The sequence below is a fragment of the Chelonus insularis genome, unplaced genomic scaffold (assembly GCF_013357705.1).
Source record: "Chelonus insularis isolate UGA/USDA-ARS -01 unplaced genomic scaffold, ASM1335770v1 contig_25_pilon, whole genome shotgun sequence".
Taxonomy (NCBI): Eukaryota; Metazoa; Arthropoda; class Insecta; order Hymenoptera; family Braconidae; genus Chelonus; species Chelonus insularis.
The window spans coordinates 2015765-2034804 of NW_023276451.1; the positions used below are offsets into that span (position 1 = coordinate 2015765).

A 19040-nucleotide genomic window follows, 5' to 3' on the forward strand; every position below is an offset into this window, starting at 1 on the left:
CACATGACTGGAAAATTTACTAAATCTAATAACACTGCTGTAGCAGCGAAAACGAAATTAAATTATTCAAATAATACAGGCTGAATAGCTGGCAATTTAAAGCTAATCGCTAACCCCCTAAACCCAGTCCCTAGCTATCGGTGATCATATTATTGAGGTGAAGCGTAAGCTGCGTAAGTTAACGGTTGAAGATGTTTCCAATGTTGTTGTAGATTAAAGTTCTATGAAGTTAGTTTATTGGAATGAATTTTTGAAACAGGAGCAACATAAGTTTTTATAATTAACTAAAGCAAAGGTCAAGGACTTAAGACTTGGGTATGTATGGGTCCAACAACGTCAAATCGTTGTTAGAAAAAATGATGCCAGTAACGAAATCTGTAGTACTTCTGTTACCGATTTAGATAAATTGAATTGATATTATACTAGCACAACTGAACTCTTAAATAATATTTACGCTCTGTTACGTGTATTAAGTCTAAATGCAATAATTACTCAAGCCATGCTACTGAATTTTCTGAGCTAGTTGTTGAGACTGAATCTTAACTGACCGGCTTAGTTAAAACGTGGTTCAAGTCTGCTCATGATGATGATGTTTTTGGTTAAAGTAATTATACCGTGTTTCGTAGGAACAGAAACTTGATTACTCGGACATTAATCGGCCAGTATATGGTGGTGGAGTTGCTTGTCTTGTTCATAATTCTCTAAATGCTGAAGTCTCATATATGTCGTCGATAGATCATGAAATGAGACATTTTACGAACTACAGACAGAACTTAAATCGGTCACGCAATTACACAAAGTGTCTGAAATTTCTAGGCATTTCTTAGAATGTACTTGGGTCTTAGACAGATTGTGTAATGCTTCAGAATTTCATGAATGTCTACATCATTAAGACACTTCATGAAATGTCTAATAAGTATTTTGCCGATCGTGTAATCGCTTAGGAGCAGTGAATATGGATTAAAATATTTGAAAATGAGACAAAATTTTAGGGTGCAATAAAATAGCTACATTAAAATTTTACTTATTGGCACATAGTAAGCTACCGTGACATCTGCTGTTATAAAAACATTTGCTTTTTCACAAGCACATGTGTTGGTTGTGCATTGCACGTCAAAAGCTTTGCACGAGCATTGAAAATATCCCTGCCCATCACTACAATTTTCAACGGCTTCTCAGAGGGATAACATTTTATTAAAATTAATTTCGTCACGTGTAAAAAAGTCAGAGTAAGCCAGAACGAGATTTTTCATGATCCGTTACAGATAAACGAACATCAGCTGTAAACTGCTGTATTATACCATTATATTATATTTAATAGATATTAGATCGATTATCCGTAACGAGTGACAGTGAGTGCAATGATTCTAACTACAATCATAAAGACGTTTTTTAATTGAAATCCGACAGTCATTATACTAATAAACCATCTAATGAACCTTTTAGTGATAATTCTGTCGCAATTTTTCGGGAACGTTTAGAAGTTAACGAACAAAAAATTACAAATTTAGTTGAATGATTTTGATAATTTAATATCCATCCAAATTTATCAGCAAAAGCGCCCTATACTGTCAAGTGATTTTTGTGAACGGGGGCACATTAATTTAATAGATTTCTTATCCCTTCAAGACAGGAACTACAAATGGATATTAAATCATCAAAATCATTCAACTAAATTTGTGATTTCTAACCCAAAATCTCCATCTAATACTAGGCCCATTGTAAACTTTTCCTATTTGGCCAAAGTCTTCGAGAAGTTAGTTAGGGCTATATTGTGGGTTTTTCTTGTATCTTTCTAACAGTAGTCAATCTGTTTTAGATACACGTGAAAGCTCAGTCGAGTTTCTCCATACACAATCCGGAGTGCCTCAAAGCTCTGTCCTAAGGCCCATATTATTTCGTATTTTCATGAAATCAGGGTCGAAAGTCTGGCATTTAGTAAGCATGAACTGTTTGCTAATGATATGTATACTTACCTCTACCTTGAACCCTTTCAATTTTCGGGTGCTCTACGGTCCATTGCATCTAATGTACCGGCTATTGCTGGTTGGACTTGTAAAAATGGTCTTTAGCTGAATTTGGGGACGACTAAAGAGATCTTACTAGGTATAAGCAGTAAGATTAGAAACCTAGGTAAGGCTTTGCCACCTATAATTGTAAATGGTGATACTCTCCCCCATGTCAACTCATCTAAGTGTCTGGGGGTGTGTCTCAGTTATAATCTGTCCTGAAATTATCATAAATCACAAACAATTAGAGAGGTAAATTTTGCCTTCCACTTTCTGAAAGTTCGGAAAAATATTCTTACTGGTGACATCCGGAAGGTTTTTGACTCAGCAACCATTCTCTCTTTTATTGATTACTTCTCAGTTTAACTTATTGTTGCAACGGTCGAAAATGATTTGAAATAGCAGCGCACCTTGAACAGTGCAATAAGATCTATCTCTGGTTTGAAGCGTGACCATTATGTGACTCCCTATAAACTTAAGTTAAAGTGGTTGTTATTAAGAGCAAAAATAAATCTTCCCATGGCTTGATGATTCTTCAAACTGTTGTTAAATGGCAATACTACACGTTAAAAAGATCTGTTTCAGCTCAAAACTGTGGTAAGGTGCTTCCACAGGTTCTTAGCTAGAAAAAATGATATTAATTTTGAAATTCCACACCTTAATACTGCTCATTTTGAGTGTTATTTTGTTGTCGAGGCTATTCGCCTTCGATAGAGTAATGTAATAAGTGCAAATACTTATAAGGTCCTTGAAAATAAACGTCATTCGTTCTCTAAGATTTTAATTAACAAATATTCAACTGGATTCCGATTGAAATAATCGACATGTGCAAGTTGTTTACCTGGCCTATGAAGAATATCCAAATTAAAATCCAGTGAATAAGCCCACCAATTGGCTATCCTAGGAGGAATCTCTTCCATTGTATCGTAGTTTGTATAACTGCGAAATCAGTTGCTAATGTAAACTCAATACCTTATAAATAAATTCGAAAAGTTTATAATGCTACAACCACTGTCAAAGTTTCTAAATGATAATAATGATAACTTCGTTGCTCTGGGATTGTTTTGCCAGTATAATAAGCAAATAACCCTTTTCTCACCATTTTGCTTCTACACAAAGTTCGTCCTAAACCAACTGCGCTTGCATCTAGATGCCCTTCAGTTTCACAGTTAGGATCATAGATTGCTAGAATCGCCTTTGTACATAAAATAGACTGGTATTGATTCAGAATCAAGACTGCAGGCAAAAATTGATACGAAAAATTTTTTACTATTAGGGAGGTACTTTGTTAGGTAAAAATTAATAATAAAAAGTAAGGAAGTCATGTTGTATGGGGTTTAATAGAAAAAAACATGATTTTTTAGTATAGGTATAGTTTACATTCAAATAATGAAGTAATAACGAAAATCGGAGATGTTTTTAATAATCACAAGACTATTGATTCCCTTTAAACAACCCCCCCCCACCTTTCCTCCTATGACCCTTGTCATACTGTTAATAATTAACAATAAATGAATATATTTTAGAGTGATGCAGTTGAAAAAAACATTAAGAGAAATTTCGTGCAAACGCGTGGTATGATTTGGAGACTGTCGTCCAAATAAAAATTTGGCTGATTCAACGGTATTTAGACATGACTCTACGAGCATCATGCCCAATGCGCTTAACATTTTCGGTGTATGCATGTGTATCTAAGTTGATACAATTGCAGATGTGATTGACAGCCAGGTGCTTGTAGCCTCAAAGTATATGATTAAATAGGAAAATAAATAGATGCATGATTGTATTCTGACTTTGATCAGCTGGTGAAAAAAATGGATTACAGGTGGGCGGTAATCAGAAATTATGTGGACTGTATATTGTAGGATAGTTGGATACCTGAAATGCCAGGACTGTTGAAGAGATGTAGATGAGTCGGCTGACACTATTCAAGTAATAATTAATGATTTATTGATAACTAAATGAATAGTAATAAATAGAATAATAACAAGAGAGTATGTCCGATAAAACAAAATCTACAAGTTGTCTGTACAGTCCTCAGTGTAAGGAGATTGGATATGAAGAGTTTACTGATATTTCTGATTATAAGACCGTCAGCAGAACACCTCCAACCAAGTTAGAGCAGATTAGATAATTGAAGAGAAAATAGATGGATAACTGAATAAATGGATAATTCAATAAATAAATTGTTAGAAAAATGCATGATTAAACGTATAAACAGTTAATTATATATATATAAATGGACAATAAATTAGATAACTGAATGTGTAGATAGATGAATCGCTTGATAACTACATTCATGAGTAAATACTTACCTTAATCTTTGAGACAGTCATATGATTTCTAACAATCCGACATTATTGTTGTACCCGGTATTGTCTTGCATTTCATTATTTCCATTAATGCATTTTTTAAACGGTTCAGTATAGGTTCCATGAATTCCTTACCAGTCTTTCTATGGAATCCCCCAAAAATCTATTGTCCAATAATGCGCTTCGGATTATATTTACAATAAACTAACTCAGCTTTTTCAATTTTTACTGTATGTCCTTTACTGCCTTAATGTTAATAATTATCAACAAACCATTCGTCTACCACTTTACGAATAAAGTCACTTTAGTCACAAACAGTAGTCAAAAATAATTCCAATTCATTAACTAGTATTTGTTGATGCAGCAGATCGTGTAAATATACATAGCTAAAAAAAGCACATATTTTTTGAGGGGTCAAATTTGGATTTTCGATCCAAGAGTCAGTTCGCATCGATATCTCAAAATTGCACTTTTTATTAACGACTTAACTCCCTTCTTGTGTTTTATTGACGTCACCATAAGTATTTTAGAGGAAAACGCGATACAGGAGTACCGTTTATACTACACAGAACACTTTCCGCCATTATTCAATGCACTCCTGAAAATATTAGACTACGTTTCCGTGAGTTCACATCTATTGATGCGTAAGAATAGACGTAGCACATCAAAATTTCTGTGAATCTAATTAGAATGATCTAAATCACAAATAGCTTGAACTTCAATTGCTCTCACAATCGATGGAATAAAAAACTGTAAACACAATGTCTAAATACGATCATTCGTTCTATTATTAAAATTGAACGGAAGAAATGTTACGCTAAACTTACCTATAAATAAGAAAAAAAGTGAGAAATTATAAATTTATAAAAGTACGGATCATAATATGGAAGAGATACAATTCTCAGTAATCGTCGGATTATTGTGAAGGAATGAAGCTATCACTCATATTGTAAAGGAATCCAAACAAAATAATTTTTATTTTCTTACATTATTGTTTTAAGATAATAAGAGCAAAGTAAGAGTAGAACATACGAAAGACGGACGAGTGAACATTTACAAAATAAGCTCAACGGGTTATCCATGCGTCTAAAGAACGGAAATTGAGTACCTCGCCTACTAGAGCATAACTCTGGAAAATTATCACTCCTCTCTTTTCGTGATGGCATTTTCCAGAACGCGTATACCTGCGCCTTAAAAGAGGAACCTTTCTCCTTTTCTCTCACCCCTCGCAGATTGATCTAATTTCCTTAAACAATTTGTCTTTCGCGCACGCTTTGACAAATCGTTCGAGTGCCTTACATATTTGTTCCGACGAATTTTTTAAGTACTTGAGATCATGTTTGATTAAGGTCAACGTTCGTTTCCGAGCCCATAACCAACATGAGATCATTACGTTTGTCTCTATATGCAGACAGTGCAACAAGAAGTGTTCCACTGTATCATCATCTTCCCTATTACAATAAAGGCAAGTTGGGTCTGTCTCGGTGGCATATTGTGTACGATGTGCAGTGGTCGTCCCTCGGGATAGATGCGCGAGCATGCGTGACAACTCCCAACACGCCCCTCTGCGCTGCCGCAAGCATCAGCTAATCTTTAGCGTTACATAAATCGCTTCATGCCGAGGACGCATAAGCGACCACTGGCAGAAAGCACACTCACTATAGACAGTTAGACAAGTGTGGTAATTGAGTCCCAGACGCATTCGCGAAAGGCGTCTCATTTTATAGAATAACTTTTCCACTTGCACCCGTCGTTTGTGAATATGAGTAGATATGGTAAGGTCTGTGCCGAACCAGAACTCCAGGTATCTTCCACCTCTAGGTACTTGGTTTTGTTACCCTCTATAGTGATCTTCGGCGGTTTACAGTCGTGCATGCCTTTCTTTCTTCTAAGGTATGGTATGTATGCTTCGTAGTTGGAATTGTTTTTATCCCTGTAGTTCCTCTTGCCTCTAAGTTTGATCCTTCGTTTCATAAAGATTGCCTCAGTTTTTGTTTTTAATAACTCGAGATTGGCATTCTTGCACGAAGTAAGTATTGTGTCAACGACTGCCTGTCCTCTGGCTTCGAGGGTTTCTCTAGAATTGCCATCTACAATGACATTTAAACCGTCCGCGTACGCTGCATCGCGTTTCCCATGTTCGGATTGATCGAGTGTTTTCAGTAGATTATCTAACATAATGTTCCAGCACGGTGGGCCAAGCACAGATTCCTGAGGACATCCACGCGTGGCCACTTTTATGATTGAGCCAGTTCCCTAAGATATGCTGACTGTACGGTCTGTAAAGTATTTTGCATTACTGTGTAGATATTTTCAAGGCAGTTTCGTGACTTTAGTCCTTCGGAGACTAAAGGCCACTATACATTATTAAACGCGCCTGAAATATCGAAGAGCAATGCAACCACAATATTACAGTATTGCATTTACCGTTGATCGCCCTTTCATGAATCCATATTGGTGATCTGAGATGTTTCCTTGTTTGAGGACGCTATTTAAAAGACAAATTTTTATCTTTCGAAGATTTTACATAGTACCGATAGAAGACATATAGGTCGATATGATTTGGGGTCTGCTACATCTTTGTCGGGACTCTTTACGAGCATACGAATTGTTCCCTCCTTCCAAACCCAAGGAACGACGCCCTGGGACAAGCATTCGTTGAAAAGTGTTGGGAATTTTTGGGAGTTCTTCTTTGCTAAATGGTTCTGCATCATCTGTGCTGGGTAGGTTGAGAGCGTTTATCTTCATCCTGCTCTGTTCATATGTATTCATTGCCGGATGCTCATCGACCTCGTGTACTGCCAGCAATCGCTTGGCTGTTTCCTGAAAGTTCAGGGTTCCATTACCTTTTCCGTGCGAAGAGCATTCATGACATTTTTTACTCGCATTTTGTCGGCCGCAATTTTGTATACTACACCCTATTTCTCTTCGTTTCCGTGGGTTGTGACGAACTTTTTCCAGCTCTTTGTTTTCGTTTTTTTGATTATTTGGGAGTACGTTTTTACCTGCTGGCGGTATCAAAATCTTGGTGCTGTGATTCCATGAATATCAGCACCGAGCTTTTTAATGTGCCGGTATCTGTGGCACAGTCTGTACGCATTAAGCTTTAAATAAGGCAAGTGGTTGTTCCACCAGGGATTCGCTTTCCTTGGTGCTTTTCGACCTGGCATGGATTTTTCGCAGAGTTCTGTTAACCCATTTGCAAGAGTGTCAGCGAATCCATCAATGTTCATCGGAGAGTCCAGCAATGGTTTAGCGGAAAGTGTGCTTTTCAGCCCGGGTATCGACTTACCGAAAGCTTTCCAATCGGCTGCTATCTTCGATTTTGTTGAGAATTTTCAAACCAAATTTGGTAAAGAAATTTTTAAGCTTCTTCTCTCTAGTGTCGAAGTCTGGTGACCACAGAGGATATCGGGCATTTGCATCTATACTGATAAGAATTGACTTGCCTTCAAGAGTCGTTAAGACTTTTCGTAGGTGTTCAGTGTGACTTCCGAGTGGGTCCTAGGACTGAAAGTAAAGTAAAATAGCGTAGAATAAATAAACTAGCCCATTATTCAGAGCCCAGGTGCAGTGTGCATTACTAAGTTCATCGATCATCTTGAGAAGAGGATTAACTACGACAAGGGCTTGGCCAAATTCTCTTACTGCGAAGCCTTGTGAACTGGCATTCGTGGAGTAGGGCGCCAGTATTAACAGTACATTCTGTTGCTTTTCTTTCACAAGTGCAAACGCTCCTTTTGTAGAGTTAATGTTGAAATGAAGTTTTAATTGGAGAAGACGAAGCTCGGCCATCCTTCTAATAGAGGCATTTTTTGCGATATTTTGGAGCGGCGTTTGACTACTTGGCGTCAGGACGGTACTTTCACTGTCTTGGTTGTGTTGTGGTTCGCATACCGTGATATTTTAATTTTCATTATAATTATTGATAGTATTACTATTATTGTCGTCCGCTTCTACGGAAACCCGTTGCCGAGCCCTGGCAGCGGCCGTCCATTGCGAGAGGTCAAAAAATACCTTCTCCATGCTCAATGTGCGGGGCCCGGGAGGTCGCGCATTTTTGGTCGAGTTAGGCTCACTGAGCATTTACGGATTCAAAGTACCCTGCCTCTTGAGTTTACTCGAGCATCCAGTCAATTTAGGAACACAAAACATTCCTTGGACTGGGCAAGCTCATAATGTGACGTGCGGTAGGGATAGACCGATCGTGCGCACGTGGCCAGGCTTGGAGACCAGCTGTTAGCGGGAGTGCCAGAAATCAGCGCGCGCGAGGCCAACCAGACACTCCTTCGAACGTTTCGAATCTTAGTGGCAGCTGCGATGTCCAAGTTCTAGGGTCGTCTTCTTAATCCACTGTGGTTGTTGGTGTGGATTCCATTTGTCTCTTGTAGCCTTACTGCCCTCAGGCGTAAATAATGGCCCAGCCTTAAACTCCGGATGGGGCCGGTTTTCCTTGCGAATATTTCGTAAAGTGAGCTTGATTCCATATTCGCTTTTGTTCCCTTAAGAGCAGAAGTCCTTGTGATACGTGTTGTATCGAGATACGTATTGTTCCTAAAAATCATAAAATTACTAGAGCGGTTAGTGTATGTGCATTTCTAAAAGAAATGACACATTGCATAGTGATGTAATATAAATGTTAGGACATAGTATAAGAACAGGAAATAGAGTAGAGTGTAATAAATAGTTTATTAAATAGTCAAAGTCATTCAGTTCAGTATGCCCAGCACATTTCTTTACCCACATCACAGGAGCCACAGTAGAGAGGCTGTTCTGACTTGGAGGGGCCCAAGTCAGTTAGTCAGAAATATTCAAAAATTGTTAATGCCGGACTTGTCCACCGGCGCGTCAGTCAACTCACTGGACCAATCATCGGGAAGTATTTCCCTCATGGCCCAGAAGGCAACTCTACGGCCCTAGTGACGCCAACAAGCACGCGGTCGAGCACTTGTGGCGTCAGTTAGCTCCAGGCAAATCACGCGGTCATCTCTGTATAACTTTTCGCAGTCGAATCGCAGATTTTTCAGTCAGCTCACCTTTTGTAGTTACAAGTACGGTCAAATAGACTCAGACAGCTCTCACGAAGAAACGTGAATCATCAAATTACTCTCATCAGTGCAATTGGTTCAGTATATTCAGTTTGTAGTGTCTTTGGGCGCGAAGCTGAACTGGCGTCGACGCCATAGTGCCTCACGGACATTCACCTATACATCGCTCCCCCGAATAACTCTGGTGTATACTGTGAATGTTGCTATTCACTGTCTTTTGAGACTCTGTTATTTGGTGACAAAATAACCATCAGACAACTCAGAAGTGTATGAACGATTAATGTACAGTCAATTCACCTAAACTTAGTGATTAAGAATTTCTATTGTTTAAGTTAAGTGTTATTGTTGAATAAAAACTATAAAATCCAAGCAGTTCAGTGTTAAAAAACTATATTTTAGGAACCTTCTAGCATCCAACCTTTTGGTCTTATTCTGCTCTCAATTCATACAGTCCACTAGTTTTCAGTTTGCTCATTCGGCCGACTCGAAGTCAGAACAGAGGCAGAGCCTTGATTGTGGACATATTGTATAGGTAGTGGTGAAGGTAGCTCTGAGCTTCTGGCCCGCTCGATAAAGGCAGAGTTACTAGGTATACTCACGAGGAAGGGTCGACCTTTATACCCAGCTCAAACGGTTATTCGCGAGCTGTTTAAATAGAAATGACGATATTGAGAATTTTTTCCTGGTTGTCTGTCTGTCTGTTCACGGTAATCTCTGAAATGGCTAATCTAATTCTATAAATAAAAACATAATCTTTTTGTTTATAAAAATTGAACTTGTTTTCCTCAATTAAAATCTAACTGTATGCATTGTATTAGCGTCCATCTAACGGGGAATTGTCTCTCTCACTGGAAATAAGTTACTAACAGAGTAACAAGAATGTAAATAGACTGCATTAGTTCTACCAATTTCATTCGTTATGTAGATTTAAGACCAGGATCAATAAATCTCTTATTCGCCAACGAATTGATGTTATGTGTTACAGAACAAACTTATTGATTTAGTGACGGATTTTTTTTGTTTATAACGATTATATACTCGTCATAGAAAAAAAATTAAATTTCACAATAGAATGAAAATATTTTAAGTCTGTTATTAACAACTACGAATTTTTTTCCAATAACATCCCAATACGTATATTGAAATGGCTCATTCGAACATTGAAGTTCACTGAAATTTATCGTTTACACTTAAGCTTGACTAAAATTCATCGTTCTATCTATATAATCACTCCGTGAGATGTAATAAGTCTAATGTGAATTTTCATAATAACAATTGAAACGCTGGTACCAGATGATTTTTTGAATCTAGATTGAATAAATTACAATTAAGTGGTTCTTAATCGATGCTCCAGTCAGCGCGAAATTTTTATTTACTTGCGAATTCATTTAAATAATTATTGAAAATTATTTAACGATCAAATTAACTTCGTACAAAAGTTTCCTAATTTTAAAATATTATCATTATGAATAAGACTTTCCATTTGTTTTATGACGATTGGGTTTATCGCTCAAATTTATTACTCTTCATACGGAACAAACGCTCTTTTTTAACAATTCATTGTTTTACGTTATGGGACTTTTTAAAAGCCATAAAATATATAGAAATCATTTTTTTTAACTAATCTTCAAAATCTTTAATTATTCTCTATTTTGAAAGAATCCAGGAAAAATTCAAAAACTAACTTCCAATAACAGTCGCTACACTAAATTCTTCAATTTTAATACTAATTATTTTCAACTCTCTTTTAATTACATATATAAAAAATAGGTCTGAGCACACTTTGTCTGTGCTAACACGATGAACTTTCCATTAGTAATTGTTTATAACAAATTTAAATAGTTGTAATCAATGTTTGTTGAAAACATCCAAATATATGTGATATGTGTTACTTATTTAATAAATACAATTTTCAATTGTTTATGATAAATTCGTATTGTTATAAACAATATGTAATTTTACAAGTCATATTTCATCATTAATAATATTATTTTGTTGAAAACATCCAAATTCATGTGTTATACTTCTTGAAGCGGAAAGGCACTTTATTTATCAAATAATTAAATAAATATTAACAATTTACCTATTAATTTTTGGCAGGTATGTTTCTGGAAGGGGTCTCTACCTGAAAGAATCCAAAAATCTCCTGAATTTTATATTTTAAATTTTCCAGTAAATAGAGAAAAACTAAACATGTATATGTGTATACATACAAGTTCAACAACTGAAACTGCGTTATATTTGTTATCAGAAATATCACTAAATTGTTGAACATATTAAATAAGTCAGGTGACCGCAATGACACACCTGTATCTGGACTGCAGATTTTGGAAATCAATAAAAACCTGAAATCCATATATATAAAATATCAATTATATAATACTTTGAAAAAATATCCGATTGTACGGGTTGAGTGACCACTTCGGCGATAAGGCCCGAAGTCTCAGCGTTGCCAAGTCCACCTGAAAACGTCTGAAGTTGCTCCTCTATTCCTATTGATACAGTAACGTCGGAGATTGAGCTCTGGAGCCTTCGTCATCGCTGAAGTTTACTGCAAAATCTCGACGAGTGAACGTCACACTCGTGAGAAGATTGTAAGTTAGAAATCACATATATATTCATCCCTACATTTTATCCTTATAACTTCTTTTCATGTACAACACATTAAAATAAACCTACAATCAAATTTTCTTTATTATGTACCCGCATATGGAGCTCTCCTCTTTTAGTCTCATTCCCCTTGCTAAGGAGCAGTTTGCATAACACGTGCGGCCAGTTCCACTATCCATCAACGTTCGGATGTTTTCCTTTAAATGATGTTTGGGGCGCAGTTTTGTATAACGCGTGCAAATGTCATCTGATTTCTTTCCTTTTTTCCCCTAATCACAGAAAAGGGAAAAATGATAAACCTTCTCAGGATTCCGTGAACGTACGCTGACCTTTTATGCACTAATTAATTCAAATTTTCTGGCTTTCTATTTTCTCTTATAGAACTTACAGTTATTCAAGTGCGCGTTATTCTTAATTTCTTGTGGTTCTAGTGTTTGGAAAAAAGTCCTCCGAATTTAAGTAGATTCAATTCTTTTTTTTGGGATTTATTTATGCTTATTGGTGACTACTTGTGTTAGCTGAATTCTCGAAAATTCTTCTGCCGAAGAATATCAAGATCTTAAGTGAAAAAATTTATTGGATTTTAAGGTCATCCTCGACATCTCAAAGACATCCGCTTACTGCTAGACTGGATAAACCTAGTGTGCTCAAGTTACTTTTCCTTTATTCCTTTAGTGCTGTGTGTGTGAACCAGTGGGTATTTGTGCGTCGCCTCATTCTGAAAGACACTTTTATTTCTATTTAACTGTAAATAAAAGAGGAAAAATGAACAATCCAATATTTTCAGTGGTGCCATTTCATTGTATTTTTGTTTTCCCTGGTTCTTTATTTCTTTACTTTGTTTTTGAGATCGCTCCTTTTTTAAAATTCGAATTTACCGCGTTGTTGTGTTAGCGCTGATTTACCGCAGTAGCTTTCGCATCCACGGACGTCATTTATCTTCCCCAAAAGCCAGCTAACGTACTGTCAATCATACAGTGCACAAGTTTAACGGTTAAATTTCTAAACTATAATTCCTTTTGCTCATTATTTTTCATTCTTCTTCATACAATAATTCCATTCCGACAATAATTGTTTCATTAAAAATAAAAAATATTTCTGAACAATACAATACATCGATAAAAGTATCTCCAAACGAGTCGATATACGACATGATTCTTAAAAAAAATTATCATAGTTTATGTCAATGTTTCGTTATATGATAGGTGTGTTGCGTAATATTTACCAGTATACTGGCCAATGCTCTTGACTTCAGAAATCGACGCCATATTGTACTGGTAAAACATGTGTTCACCGGGTGCTTGTGCAAAAAATTTATTTATTGGTCGTAAAATAAATTAAGAAATAATAATGGCGTCTGAACAAGACTTATTTGTTATTGACGACAACAAAAAGAAATTTTATACACTCAACGTAATTTCTGAAGAGTATCATAGAGCAAATACAGGTAAGTTATTTTGTTGACTAACCTCAAATTCACTAGTTTCATTAAAATGATTTTCTACAGAACCCCGTGATACTGAGATTTCGTTTACAGAATATTCACAAGAAGGTGTACTATTCATTACATAACGTTACGCAATCTACAAAATATTTACTTTACTTAACATTACTAAGAGCAATCACTAAATCATTTATCTCATCATTATCAACAGGTTGTTCTATTTGTATAGAATCTATTGAAATTCTGGATAACCCGTGCAATGAAAACATTCCATCTAAACAGCGAAATAGTGAATCTTCTTGGGTCGACATCAGAGACGACAAGCCTATTGATGCGACACGGAAAAAGAATATGACAGATAATTCCAAAACTAGTGAAGATTGTGAGGAACTTTCATTATTTTTAATGTACAATCAAATTAGCTCACTTTTGTCTCTATGCTAATTTTAGCTTAGTAAGTTCTATAATATTACTGTTCTGTGAATTGAAGTCATACTTTTCAATTTCATTATTTCAATGATCTGACCAATTCAAATTTAAATTACATAAATTCCAGCAACTTCATATAACTGGACACCAAATAAAACTTTTCTTCTCATTAATTGTTATGAATGAGAAGGTGTTTACCTGGTAGCACAAAAAAAGACATTTCGACTGCCTTACATAAATGCATCAAAAGATTTAATGCCATTTTGTTTGAAAAACATCGTCGAACTATGTCATTCTCCAAGTGTTGCTTAAAAGTAGACAGTCTCAACCGGATATACCGAAAAAAACTGGATTTGTAAAATAAATCGGGTGGATAATCTTCTTCGTGGACTTATATTGAAGTAAATATCTGGTATAATGGATTTTAGCTAATTTCACTTATTTAAATAAATTATATCAATTTTTTTTTTATTTATTCTTGAACAGGTTTTGCATAATCTTTATCGTAAAGAACGCTGGGTGGAACCATTGTCTACTGCTGAAAGTAGTCGTCTAGATCTTCTAGGTCATGTTTTCGTAATTTTTAAATTGAACGTCAATTTATTTAACTTTTCGTCTAGATCTCGAGGTTGTCGAACCAAATCCCAAGCGAACGAAACCACTCGATGAATATCTAGAAGAAATGGCGGTTTATAGAAGATTGAAACAAGAAATTGGTGCATTGAAACATCGCGGAAATATAATCAGATTGGCTCGTTTTAACGGATCTATGAATTCTGCAGAAGAGGGCTTAAATATTATCGCTAGAGTTAAAGAAGCAAAATTACATCGCGATAACTAATATGATTTATTGTAATAAGAAAACTTTTTAATCACTTCAAAGTTTAAGTATAGCAATTATTCAAAAGACTGCCACTGAATGACCAAAAAAGGCAATCTAATTATTATTTTAAGATATATTTTTCCATAAAATTATTATGTCTTTGAATGATTAGTAATCGGTTTAACTGATGTCTTAAAAAATAGATATAGATATACTAAAACTATTTTTCCTTAATAATTCTAAAATAATCGTGGAGTCAATGTTAAATATATTTTCAAGTCTCTTATGGTTTCCACATAACTATAAATCGGTAAATTTTCAGATTAATAATTTTTTTTGTTAATAAGATTCCTAAATTTATTTTTCAATTGTATCAAAAAATAGACAGATGGATTTGATTTATGTTACTTCAAACCAATTTCTTTCGTGCATTTATTTTGATAATGAAAAATAGAATTATAAGGTATTTGTTCTTTCATGTAAAGAAACATGTTTATGTAATGCTTTATACAACAAAAATGAGTAATGAAGTACAAAAGAATTTTTTTTATTGAATTTATACTCATTTGTTATTAAAATATCAGAAAACAATGATACATTTATTAGTACACAATTATGTTGAACAAATTTTATGTTCAACTGAAATTAAATATACTATATATTTCATAAATGAAATTTCTAAACAATATTTTTGATTACATATATGATAAAGTTTTATTACATAAAAATAAAAATGCTACTGAGAATAATGGAGACATAATGTAAGATTAAAAGAAAATCTACAGTTACTTGATATAACATACGATATAATTATCAGTTATTTGTTACTTGTAAAAAAATTTGCAGTCATAACATATTATTAAAAATTAAGAATTCGTTGTACTTTAAATAATTTTATTTTATATTTAAATTATTCTTGAAAAATGTAAGAAGATCGAACATTTTTTCCCCGTGACTTATAAATAATGTTTGTTAATATTCACACCATAATAAGTCACATCTATAAATAAGAATGTGTTTTACGGAGCTTTCTAAAAATTGGTTGACATACTGAAAAATTGAACTAATAAATAATCATTTACTACACAATTGACATCTGCAAGAATGGTTACATCGAATCCCAGATTTCCTAGGAGGCGCCGCCTTGGTTCCCTATGCTCCAGACAGTCCCTTGTCATGTGGAAAGGGGTCTCTTTCTCCTTCCCACACCACCAGCACGCGAATTTCTCTATGCGTCCCAGCATCCTTATGTGACGTCGAGTTGGCCAGTACCCTGTATCCTTCTATAGTTGTCCACAAGTTTTGATCAGGTGACCACCTGCGAAAGAACTTTTAAAAAAGCATAGCAGTCCCTGCAGATAAAGATATGCTGCCTTTTGCTTTCCCTTCCGACAATATGCACTGCACATATCAGGATAAGCATGCCGAGCTGGTGAAGACTTTGACCGACTCCTTTCCCAGCTCAATCTTCGCCTGTACTGCCGCTAGATCCCTTGTGTAGTATTGGCTGAGCCTCACAGGGTTTAGATCTCGCGAAAACGCATGCTCTGGAGTCCTTATCGCCTTTTCAGCTTATGAAAGATTCGCCAATGGCGTCTCCTCCAAGCCCTCTCCCTCCCTACAATAAGGTTCTTGGATCAGGGAAACATATGTGTGCTTCACCACCAGGTCACTGCAATGTAGTGCCGCGGCCGTGTTGCAGTGATGCTAGCTGAATAATTGTAATAATTTTACTGATTAACAATTGATTTATCAAAGAAAAAATTGTTAAACTCTTTCGTATATCTACTGATATCATTTGTGTTGGAATCGTTAAGCCGCAGCAAACTAGAATCCATTCGATCAACTTCTATCCCATTTTATAATAATGATTGCATTTTTTTCTTTTAGTGTTAATGGTATACCAATATTCCATCTTAGTCCAACTAATTCAATGTATCCCATTCTACATACTATTAATAAATTTAGTCCTGCTGAACACTATAAAATGATATGTAGTGTGTGGTTCGGTAAAAGTAAATCTAAAAAAATGAATCAATACTTGATACCACTCATCGATGAATTAAAAACTTTGTATCATGATGGCTTTGAATATACGTGTAAAAAATATATATATAATAAGAAAATAGTTACTTTGATGAGTATCTGCAATTCTACTGCTCGACCAATGATAAGGTGTTCGATGCAATCTAACGGGAAATATGGATGTGGATTGTGTTATCATCCTGGTAAAGAAGTTCCTAACAGGAACGGATCAGCTTGAGTATATGCCATCATCAAGGGTAGTCCTTTTGAAACTCCAAATCATGCTATAAGCAAAACTAACAGAATAGAAGAACAATCTCTCTTGTGTAGACTTCTAGACTTTGATGTCAATATTTTAAGTGCTGATTAAATGCATTGTGTCACTGGGTAAATGTCGATAGTTTGCTAATCTTTGGTTTTTATCAAAAAAAAAGCACGTCTCATTATTTTGATACATTAGCTTTCAAAGGTTGAAGGACTTATAAGTTCATTTCCTCAAATTGCTAAAGTATCAGAATTACCACGACCAATCTCAGGAAAAAATTATTGGCACGCATATGAGTCGGTTTATCTTCTTCTATGTTATAGCATACCAATTATAGATAGATTATTCCTTTAAAAATATGCAGAGCATTGGGCCTTCTACAGTCTCGATAAAATCAAAATCAAATTTTCCACTTCAAATTGTAAAAATAGAATAAGAAACAGAAGAATTATCCAAAAGAATTACCTTTCCTTCAAATAAACCTTTCCCAGTAGACTCATTAGAATTATAAATATTTGATAAACTAGTTTGAAGAACCTGACAATCCATCTTAGAATGTCCTTTTTCACTACAAATCCAACATTGAAAAATTTGTGAAGAATTTTGATGTTGAGAATTTGACCTAAAATCACCTATAGAAGAATTCGAAATACTTTTATTATCTTGTGTGAAATTATTTTTAAAATTATTATTTTTATTGAAATTATTATTATCTTGAGATTGGTCAAAGGTGTCTGGCCAGAGATCCCTAGGGCTCCGACCCACCTGGGGCCTGACCAAACGGGTTTATCCCGCAGACACTCGCCTCTATCAGGTTTGAGGCTAAGCTAAGAGCTGCAGCCGTTCAATCATTGTTTACACTCAACTCAGAATTCTAAGAAAACTAAGGATGACTGCTTTCTGCATACGAGCCGCGATGCACTGATGACTGATTCAATTCCACTGGGAGCATAGGGCAAGCACTGGTGTCTTGTCTATGCCATAAGAGTGCCGAAGGTGGTAATACAGCACGCTTGAAGCGGCGTTATGCCGGTAAATGTAGGCTAAGCGCGCTAATATTGGACATATATAATCCATACTAATTCAACTATTCTAAAAAATTCTTGGAAAAAACAAGCTATATAACTTATGTATTACACAATTTATCTAAAGTACATGTAGAAAAGCAATCGGACGTCATTAATACATTACATACATTAATAATCACTACACTATAATTTTTTATTCATGTTTATTGTCATTGGAGAATCACGCGATCCATTAACATCGAAGTTCCACAATCGTATTTTATTTTATGCCCAGCGAAGCGAATGGGTAAATTTATATAGAGACATAGTAGTGCCTCGTCGTGATGTAAGGGCAAAATGGCGGCGATTTATGCTTGATGCACGAGTTGTCAAAAATGTAAGTTCAATTTTAATTTTTTTTTATGACAAAAATTGCCTATTTGATCTTTCGAATGAATGTTGACTGTAAGTATATAAAATTCCAAAACTGCTCTGAGAGTTCGTTATCGGTAGGGATTAATTTCTTCCTCAAAATATTTGTTACCGTAGAAAGACACTTATTTTTCAAAGTGTGATAAAAAATGATAGATATTAGCCGCAAAAGAATTAGAGCTGACACGTCAAGATACCTTTGTTGTGAGAAATGATATCAGCATCGGATCAGTAGTTTCTAAAATGATTTAGCACAGAAACTTGCTTAAATCGGTGATAAATACAATCACATAATATTTAGTTTCATTCACTCTGAATGTTATTCACACCTCGATAAGATACATTGACCAGTAAGAAATTTGATTCGAAGAAATTTTTTTATGAAACGGATTCTGTCACATGGAGGACTGTTCCGTAATGTGCGGATTTTGTGGTAGACATAGAGTCGTATTACTCTAGCTATGACAGCGCACATGTTTTACATTGTTTTAGTGATTTTTAATTACACCTTTGTGTTAAAAAACGTAATTTTAGTTTGCATATTCAACTTATCTTTACGCAAATCATTCTGTTTCAGGGAACCAAAAACTGTCCAACAATGCATCGAGACATATCTTATAAAGGTACTAAATAAAT

General features: G+C 35.2%; 1 protein-coding gene across 3 annotated transcripts in view; it reads left to right on the forward strand.

The window, feature by feature from the left end:
* Positions 1–19040, forward strand: part of CARPB (Carbonic anhydrase-related protein B) — a 212854-nt gene that overhangs the window by 141335 nt on the left and 52479 nt on the right. For all 3 annotated transcript variants that reach the window (XR_004690101.1, XM_035079777.1, XM_035079778.1), the window contains one exon: positions 18982–19027. Coding sequence is in view for 2 of the 3 variants with exons in the window: in XM_035079777.1 (XP_034935668.1) it covers positions 18982–19027 (46 nt within the window). In the remaining variant the exon portion in view is untranslated. The remainder of the gene's footprint in view (positions 1–18981; positions 19028–19040) is intronic.